A 9933-nucleotide genomic window follows, 5' to 3' on the forward strand; every position below is an offset into this window, starting at 1 on the left:
CTGGCCTAGATCACCTGTGCAGGGCCACACCTTCTGCATTGGGGTGCACAGTGGCACCAGCAGCATCCAAGTACCATGGTGAGTAGATTGGGAATCTGAGAGCTGATCTCAGAGATCCGCACTTCTCCCTGGTTTGTGAAACAAAGTTGGGCTTAGCTCAGTGGAAGAGCACTCACCTAGCTTGTGCCAGTCCTGGGGGATGGGGCAATGAGAAGCACAGACTCACCCAGAGGACAGCAGCAGCACAGGGACACACATTGCGTTGCTTAACTGTACAGGATTGGCTATAAAAGCACTGAGTGGACACAGAATACACGAGCTTTTTGCTGTGTCTTAGTATCGGAACTAGTTTGTTGGGAAAAGAAAACTGAGTTTTGTCAGATAAAAATGAGATCTGAGATTTGAGTTTTACTTGGGTCCCCCAACCCCAAAACAGCAATAAAACGTATATTGGTTCCTCATTGGGAATTTGTGATGACCCAGACCCCTTGCTCTGAGAACATAATCCAGTACCCATCATACTGTTATTATATTCAAACTGGGAAGTGGGGGGAGGCAAGATCTTTAGTCTTCTAAACGATAAAATAAATTTGTTTTCAAAGTTTTAATTAAGTTTCAAATAAACTAAAATAGTTTCTTCTGAATACTGCCAGCCCTCTAGGATCTGGCAAAGCCATGCAGTCTTGACTCCTATCAAGTACAGTCACTTCTGAGATGGATGGGTACACATGGGGGCAGCAGGTCCCCACTGTCTGACCCATCGGCACCCATAGGTAACACCGGTGTGACACACTGTCTGCTTATGCTCCCAACCACAAGTTACAGAGCTGTTTCGCAGGGAAAGGGCCCCTCGGTGCAGGTGGACAGCTTTGCTGTCCTCAACGCCCTGTCACAAGGTCTAAAAGCGGCCATCTTCAGCTTCCTCTTGGCCTTTCCACCTGTCTCCTCACCATCTAGGGAGAATCCGGGGCGCCAAGTTAGTGTCTGCTCCTACCTATGGTGTTTCCCTCTGAGTCAGGAAGAGAAAGAGAACGTATTTATCCAAGACAAGAAAACACACCTGCTGCAGAAGAGTTAATCCATGAGCAGCTGCCTGCTCTGTGTCCAGATGTGAAAGACCGAAGGATGTGCCTGTCTCAGGCTACCCCAACATAGGAAACTCTGCTTGGTGCATGAAAAAGTATCTAATTGGTTTAACGTCACTGAGACACCTAGGGTCCCTTTTGCAGATCGTCAGCCTTGTAGATAAAAAAGAATTTAAAAATGGACCCAGAAGAAAACTCAAGGACAATTTTACTTTATTAGAGTTTAAGAAACCAAAGGGCAGGAAAGCTGGAGATCTCAGCAGCTGCGGGGAAGGGACAGAAAGAAGGAAGGAGGGAGAGAAGGAAAGAGAGAAGAAAGGGAGGGAGGGAGGGATGGAGGGAGGGAGGGAGGGAGGGAGGGAGGGAGGGAGGGAGGGAGGGAGGGAGGGAGGAATTAGAAGTCAGGGAAGCAACAGTATCAGCAATGGAGTCTGACCAGCTGCATGAGTTGGGGTTGGGGGTGTGTTCAAAGGACAAGAATGGATTTTGACAAGTACCTGGAGAGAGGAAATAGAAAAGTAAAAAAATGTACTCTTTCTGAGCAGACAGGCTTAGCAGTGAGGGCCTGTAAGCAGCTGTCCTGGGAGAGCCTTCCAGGTCCAGGAGCACATCTCTCATTGAGGGGACAACTTCCCCCTCTTCTTATCATGTCCTCGGGAGTGTTGTGTGTCCTTTCTACTTTGGCTTCAGGCTTGCTTCCCTGAGGGTGAAACAAGATTTTTCTCCTTGTCTTAGGAGGTCTCAGTTTTGCTGGGACAAGGGAAGCCCTGTTTTCTACATCAAAGGTGTTAACAACCACTAATTAAGCCATTTGTAAAGTGGTTTACTAACTGAATGTGCTCCTTGTCTCAGAAGAGGTTACCATGGTAGTGTTCATATGTCTCAGAGGGGTCTCCAGATGTCGGAGGCACCCAGGTCAACATCAGAAAGGTCTCGTCAGTCATGGGTCATAACATTTTCACCATGAAGCAGGCATAGACAAGCGTTAGACTTTCAATTGGTCTGGGAAGGGATGGCCTTAAATAGTCCTTTTCATTTCCTTTTTTTTTTTTTTTTTTTTTTTGTCTAGAGTCTTATCAATAAGGCAACAGTTATACTGGTTCTGGACAAGAGGTACTTGCATAGGGAACTGAAATCCTGGACCAAATGCTAATGTCCTGGGCCCAGAAAGAGTAAGGGGGCAGACCCTTCCTAGAGCCTTTCAGACAGCAAAGGCGCTATGTACCCCTTAGGAACCCCTTTCTCAGAGAGAGGCCAGTGCCAGTGGGAAGCTGCTGCAAGGAGATGGCACCCCTGTCTTATGTCTGTTTGTTTTGTTTTAGGGAGAGAGATGAAATTCTCGTATTAGAAAAATCAACAGCTCAGTAGAATCAAATTTGCAATAGTGTTTTATGCAAAATCTGGGGATTCCAGTAATGGTTTCTGGCCTTGCATGAGAGTCTCCTGAATTTTTTAAAGAGGGTGAGTGAGACAACATTTTAAGAGCTGATACCATGGGAGCCACAAGTGTAAACATCCCCTCTAGACATGAACATAAAAAGACACCGAACCTTCCCGGGGTATGTAGCTGGAAGGTTTCTCCAGTATCACCCGGCCGTGCGGTCCCTCAGCCGCTTATAGAATAATCATTCAGATGCTTAATATTAATTACCAATTGCATGGCCTATGGCAGGCTTCTTGCTAGCTAAACCTTGAATCTAAAATTAACCCATTTATTAATCTATGTTTTGCCACGTGTTCCACGGCTTACCAGTCTGCTGGCACACTGTTCCTTCGGTGGTGGCTGGCTCTCTCCCCTCTCCTTTCTCTTCCTATCTGTCTGCTTGGATTTCCGCCTGCCTCTAAGATGCCTTGCCATAGGTCAATGCAACTTTATTTATCAACTAATCAGAGCAGCACATATTCACAGCATACAGAAAGACATCCCACAGCAAGGGTAAAGTCGTGCTTGACTGTTTCAGTCAAGAGAATGAATATTAGGAAGGACATTGGAACTCAGGCTGTCCTGAAAATCAGACCCAAGTCCTTCATATGCTGGAACTTGTTTTCTCAGTTCCCAACGCCCCGTTCTCTGACTTCTCCAGATTCCTGAGTCAAACACTATGAAATCCTTCGAAGCACTGTGTTGTTGTTATAGTGACTGGAGACCCTTTCAGCTGTCTGTGCCTTTAGCCTCTTCTATCTCCCTTCCTAGTCTCTCTTCTCTTTCTGTTAGTGTTTAGAAGAAAGCAAAAGAGAGTTGAGGTCATGATCTCTGAGAAGATAGTGCCAAAAATAAAAAGATGGGTTAACATTTTATCACTCATAGGGCAGGAGAGATGGCTCAGTGGTTAAGAGAACTACTCTTGCAGCGAACTTGGGTTAGGTTCCCAGCACCCACATCAGGAAGCTCACAACCACCTATAGCTACAGCTCCAGTGGATCTGGTGTCCCTTTCTGACCTCTGCAGGCACCTAAACAGACACACAGACACACAGACACACACACAGACACAGACACACACACACAGACACACACACACACACACTTATATGTGTACTTTTCTTAAAATAGAACAAATATCTGGAAATGATACAGTAGTAGGGTGAGGTATGAAATAAGAGCGATCCATTTTTACAGCCTTTCCCCCCCCCAAAAAAAAACTGGTAAGAAAAACCTACAACAAAATGAGAAATAAAGAAGTGACTTATAGGAAAACAAATGGTTTACAAACAAGTGACTTTTAAACATGAGAAACATTCTCATCGATGACTGAGGACCAGAAATCTAAAACATGAATATACTGATGTATCTTCATTAACCAATAACCATGAGTTACATATTAGAGAGAAATATGCAATGAAGCATACAAATGGAATATGATACTTAGAAAATATGTCAATGAGTGATTAAAAAAATATTTATTGCCAGGCATGGTGGTACATACCTTTAATCCCAGTACTCCAGAGGTAGAGGCAGGAAGATCTCTATGAGTTTGAGGACAACCTGGTCTCCATAGTGAGTTCTAGGCCAGCCAGGGCTACATAGTGAGACCCTGTTTTAAGAAAAAGAGTATTATTATTTAACTTATTATTTAGTTATGTGTGTGTTCTCACCATACATTTTGTGTTGTTGTGTAGCTGAGGATAGCCCTGAACCTGTGTGTAGCCAAAGACGGCCTCAAACTCCTAATCCTCCTCCCACCTCTGTTTCCCAAGGACTGGAACTGCAGGAATTCACCATCACACTCAGTTTCCACAGATTCCACAGTGCCGGAGATAAAACTCCGGCTTCATGTATGCTAGGCAAGCGTGGTAAAAGTGAGCCCCAGATCCACGTTCTGTCTCTACATATTTGAACTGACTGTATGTGCGTGGACAAAATTTCAGTTGACATCACATGTCTATGCTTATTTTGATTTAGTAATTGCTCGCTTCTCATTCATAACAGCATTGTCTGTGAAATAACTAATGTCACTAACTATAAACACACTGTTTCCGGGGATCACCTGCCTGTTTTGATACTGTGGAGATGGTGTGGAGGGTGAGCATCCTCTGACTGAGGGAGAATGCAGGATGAATTCCTACCCATGAGATGAATGGGGCAAAGAGGAGGCACTTAATTTTAAATGCTGTAAAAGAAACATGTTTGTTCTATTAAAACAACATGTACAATATTGAGATGTATATACACAGAAGTAGTGATCTCTTCAAGACTATGATTTCAACTTAAACTCCCATCAAGAATGCATGAATGGGCTCATGTCCCCATGCGGCACTGGTGCAGGGCATGCAGGCCACCTCAGCTTTCCTGCATGCCAAAGAACTTAGGGAAGGGAAATTGGTAGAGAAATTGGGTTTATTTACACTTTTATGAACCTGGGAGAGAAAGAACCTTCCTTCCTCTCTGCCTTTCCTGCAATGTGTTACAGTTTTCATAGAAAAAATGAAACAGGGGCCAGGGAATACCAATGTGCTATTTAGCTGTGAGATGGGTCAGCTGGTCTTCTCCCAGCAGGATGGGAACCTGGGCACTGGGCCTTCTCTATTTCTTGTTCTGGCTGGCAAGAAGACACAGTGGGTGAAGGATCCTGTCACCAAGTCTGATGACCTAAATCGGATCCCCTAAACTCACATAATGGAAGGGGAGAACTGATTGCTGAAAGTTATCCTCGGGCCTCCAAAGGTAAGCTCTCTCTCTCTCTCTCTCTCTCTCTCTCTCTCTCTCTCTCTCTCTCTCCCTCTCTCTCTCTCTCTTTCACACACACACATACACACACACACACACAAAATGTAATTTTTTTAATAAAAGTCCTTAAACTGGGATTCAGTTTCTCTTTAAGCAACATTTCCCACATACTTCGAAGGAAAAACAAGCACCATGTTACTTGAGCAGCAGGCCCAGAAAGAGGTTTTATAAATATGCCCTTTCACTGATGACATATTGTCTCCTACGCCATTTTCCTACTCAGATATCTAAAATTACCTAAGCAATAATAGTCAGGTCAGAATGCGCTTTGGGAATCAAAAGCATCCCAAATAAATAGTTGGACCCAGCTAGGTTGTCCACCACCTTCACTGCTGAAAATCTGGGTAAAACATTTGACTACACTCTAAAATAACTACTGGTACCCTGCGACTGTCCAGAGACGTGTGGATAACAGTGACAGTCGGCTAGAGAGTATTTCGAGTGTCTCTGTAGTGCAGAGAGAAAAATGTATGAGGAGCTGAGTCACTTTTTGATACCACACAATACTTGGAGAAGGTTAGCTATCGAATTCTAGATGGCTGGTGTTCGGGGTGGATTCTGGGCCCTTTAGCTCACAGCAGTAGCAGCAAGAACGACTGAAATATTGAAGCAGAGCCACAGACCCCGGTTCACTTGACCCAGAAATGGCCTCGTGCTTCACCTCCATGTTTGTTTAAGCTCTTCTCTGCCGGGAATAATACTCCAGATGGCCTTTGTTCCTATCACTTTTGACAGACTTTGCTTATAATAGATTTCTTTATGTTTTGCAGTAAGTTATAAAGTGCATAATGTCTACATATAGTTTATATATTTGTAACATTCCAAACTTAAAATTCGTAAAGATATTGTTAGGTAACACCATTCTGTCCTTGAATTACCAAATTATGGGAAATCTCCAGAAAAAATCCAACATATTTATTTTTAAAAATGACTTTGTGTCAGTGAACCCACGTGAGTTCAGGTGAGTGATATCCAAGTGTCCAGTCAGCTGTGCTGGGCATCTTCAAATCCCATTGGTTGATTATTTGGGACTATATTTTGTGCTCCGAGTATTTGGAGAGGAGCTTGGGATCATGGGTCTCGAGAGAATCAGAAGTTAGGTCACAACACAATTCATCTCTCAGTTCATGGAACTGGAGGTAGGATAGAGTGAGTGGGGCAATTGCTGGGTTCAAAACCAACTCCATCCTGTTTCTACTCAGGACAAATGGCTTGCTGCATGCATGACTCAGTTTCCTTGTCTGTCAATATTGTCTACATCATTGTTGTAACTAAATGAGTAATAAATGATAGAAGCATGCTGTGGATATCGTTCTATATAAATAAAACACTGATTGGCCAGTGGCCAGACAGAAAGTATAGGCAGGACAAAGAGAGAGGAGAATTCTGAGAAGTAAAAGGCTGAGTCAGAGAGGCACTGCCAGCTGCCACCATGACAAGCAACATGTAAAGATGCCGGGAAGCCACGAGCCACGTGGCAAGGTATAGATTTATAAAAATGGGTTAATTTAAAATATAAAAACAGTTAATGAAAAGCCTGCCATGGCCATACAGTTTGTAAATAATATAAGCGTCTGTGTGTTTATTTTATAAGTGGCTGTCGGACTGCTGGGGCTTGGCGGGACTCGGAGAAAAAACTCCAGCTACAGAATCACTGTCAACTCTGATTATTGTCAGTATCCATGTCTTCTTCCTCAGGTGTAGTAGAGATGGGCACAGCCAACGACAGCACCTTCAGCCATTTCATCCTTGTAGGCTTCTCTGACCGGCCCCAGCTGGAGAGGGTCCTCTTTGCGGTCATCCTGCCTGCCTACCTCCTGACCCTGCTGGGCAACAGCACCATCATCCTGGTGTCGAGGCTGGACCCGCACCTGCACACCCCCATGTACTTCTTCCTCACACACCTGTCCTTCCTGGACCTCAGCTTCACTAGCAGCTCCATCCCACAGCTGCTCTACAACCTCAGTGGGCAGGACAAGACCATCAGCTATGTGGGCTGTGCTCTGCAGCTGGTCCTGTTCCTGGGCCTGGGGGGTGTGGAGTGCCTGCTGCTAGCTGTCATGGCCTATGACCGCTTTGTGGCCGTCTGCAAGCCCCTGCACTACATGGTCATCATGAGCCCCAAGCTCTGCGTGGGCCTGGTCTCAGTGGCCTGGAGCTGTGGGGTAGCCAATTCTTTGGCCATGTCTCCAGTGACCCTCAGCTTACCCCGCTGCGGGCGACGCAGGGTGGACCACTTCCTCTGTGAAATGCCCGCCCTCATCAGGATGGCCTGCATCAACACGGCTGCAGTAGAAGGCACAGTCTTCGTTCTGGCGATAGGCATCGTGCTGTCTCCCCTGGTGTTCATCTTGGTCTCCTATGGCTACATCGTGAGGGCCGTGCTGCAAATCCGCTCCGCTGCAGGGCGGCAAAAGGCCTTCAACACCTGTGGCTCGCACCTCACCGTGGTCTCGCTTTTCTACGGAAATATCATCTACATGTACATGCAACCGGGGAACAGCTCCTCCCAGGACCAGGGCAAGTTCCTCACCCTCTTCTACAACATCGTCACCCCTCTCCTCAACCCTCTGATCTACACCCTCAGGAACAAGGAGGTGAAGGGGGCGCTCAGGAGGCTGCTGCTGGGTAGCAGAGAGAGAAGGGAAGTAAGGGCTGGTTCCAGGCAGACCAGAGGGAAGCTGTCTTGGTGAGACTGGCAATGAAAACTGAGACGGATGGCAAGCTCTTAGGCAAACATTTTAATGAGAAAGAAAGGAGCTGAGAAAAACGTTCCACAGTGATTTGGGGGAAATTCGGGCTGCCCTGTGGCAGAGAGAAAGCAGGCGTGTTATTGGATTCTTGAAGAGTTCTGGGATTTGGTAGGCATGAGGATGGCATGTGTTTTAAATTTCTTCTTTATGGTTGACTGTTTGTCCTCACAATATCTTATAGGTGTTATATGTGGTGAAATGTGCTCTCAGGGTAAGGTAAGGGGACAGCAGGTGCCTTCGATGCATTGTTGACAGACAATAGGGGAGAGTGACGGCGGGAGCAGGCCTTCTGGTTTAGGGCATAAGCATCTGTGCTGTCCTGTCCCCACACGTGTCCCTATGCTAGTTTCAGGGGTATGGGAGGGTCGGGCAGCTCTGGTCTGGACGTCACTCCATGCAAGGCCTTGGGTAGCGTTGGCAGTACCAGGTCTGATCAACTCTAGTCTGCAGCTCTCCATGATTTACATCTTCTGGGCTAGAATCCTGTGTAAGGTCCCAAATCATCTGCTTTAGGAGTGAGCCGAATGTTGCCGGTCACCCAGCCCTTCCATCCTGTCCTGTCATGTTCCATGAATAAGTGCAGCAGAGTATGCTCATTCACCTCCCTTGTCAGTGTGACTAGGTTTAGAATCACACAGGAAACCAAGGGGGTCAGAGTGGGTCAGTGAGAGTGTTTGCAGAGGCTTCCCTGAGGGGGAAGACCCACCCTGAAAGTGGGTAGCACTGTCCGATTGGCTCCGGGCCCCAGACAGATCAACAGGACTAGGAAAGAGGAAACAAACAGGAGGCCACATCTCCCAGATGTTTCCCAGATGTTAGGCGAGGGGAGCAGCTCAGCCAAGCCTTCCTGACAGGACGGACAGAATCATCTGAAACCCTGAGCCTCCGGGCATGCCTTCTTTATCATCACTAAGTGACTTAGGCACAGCAATGGAAAGGTAAGTAATGCAACCAGGAAAACAGTAAAGGGAACTTCCCACCAGCGTGTCCCTTGGTGTCAAGGAGGATGTGACTTTCCTTAGAACTGTATTTCACTTGCTTATTTTTTCATTTCTTTTTTATTACATTTTTATTCGTTTATTTAGTGTGTGTGTGTGTGTGTGTGTGTGTGTGTGTGTGTGTGTGTGTTGGTCTGCATGTTTCACAGTACATGTGTGGAGGTTAGAGGACTACTTGCAGGAATCAGTTCTCTCCTTTAACCATACAGGTCCAGGAGCTCCAAATCAAGTCAAGAGCCTTGGCAGCAAGCACCTTTACCCACTGAGCCATTTGCCAACCCGGGTTTTCTGAATGGCATCCCAGGTGTTTTATTCATAGGAACAAAGTGTCTCTCCATGTCCACCGCTCAGCATCAACTTCAGCATAGTTTGATGTTTTATATTTCCAAAATTCCCAGCTAAAGCCCTTTGTGGAATGGAGTTGGTTCTTTGCTCTGGTTTGCTGTCCCTCACCCCGTGTCTGTCATAAGATTCTGGATAAGCAGAAAGGGAGGTGACCTACAATAACAACATGGGGGCATTAGATGAAAAGTGGCTTCGTTATTTCTCGGGTTTGTTTTCATTTGGTTTGTGAGAAAACCTCCATGTGCATTAAGTCCCTGCCGGGCTCTCCTATGGTGTAAGCTCAGTGTTTGCTTGTGGCTGGCCTGACTGCTGTGACTCCCACAGTAGACTCAACTGAGGGCAAAGCCCAGCAGCACCTGCTCCCAACCCAAGACGTGGAAAGGCTTGCCTTACTGCACACAGCTGTGACTCTATTGCCAAAACTCCAGGAGAGAAGCAGAGGAGAATCTTTGTTTTTCAAATTATTTTATTTATGTATTTATTCTGTGTTTTTTTGCATCATGTATCTTGGTCCCATTTGTCCCC

At 46.0% G+C, this 9933-nt stretch overlaps 1 protein-coding gene across 1 annotated transcript; it reads left to right on the plus strand.

The window, feature by feature from the left end:
* Nucleotides 1-7021: 7021 nt before the first annotated feature.
* Nucleotides 7022-8005, plus strand: LOC131916057 (olfactory receptor 2W3-like). The gene has a single exon (XM_059269362.1). It carries the CDS (start codon nt 7022-7024, stop codon nt 8003-8005), a length of 984 nt encoding a protein of 327 aa, XP_059125345.1.
* Nucleotides 8006-9933: the final 1928 nt, after the last annotated feature.

Source organism: Peromyscus eremicus, chromosome 8a (assembly GCF_949786415.1).
Source record: "Peromyscus eremicus chromosome 8a, PerEre_H2_v1, whole genome shotgun sequence".
NCBI lineage: Eukaryota > Metazoa > Chordata > Mammalia > Rodentia > Cricetidae > Peromyscus > Peromyscus eremicus.

What these genes read in the sequence shown, in the direction of transcription:
- LOC131916057 (XM_059269362.1), top strand. Translation starts at nt 7,022, where the DNA reads ATGGGCACAGCCAACGACAGCACCTTCAGCCATTTCATCCTTGTAGGC.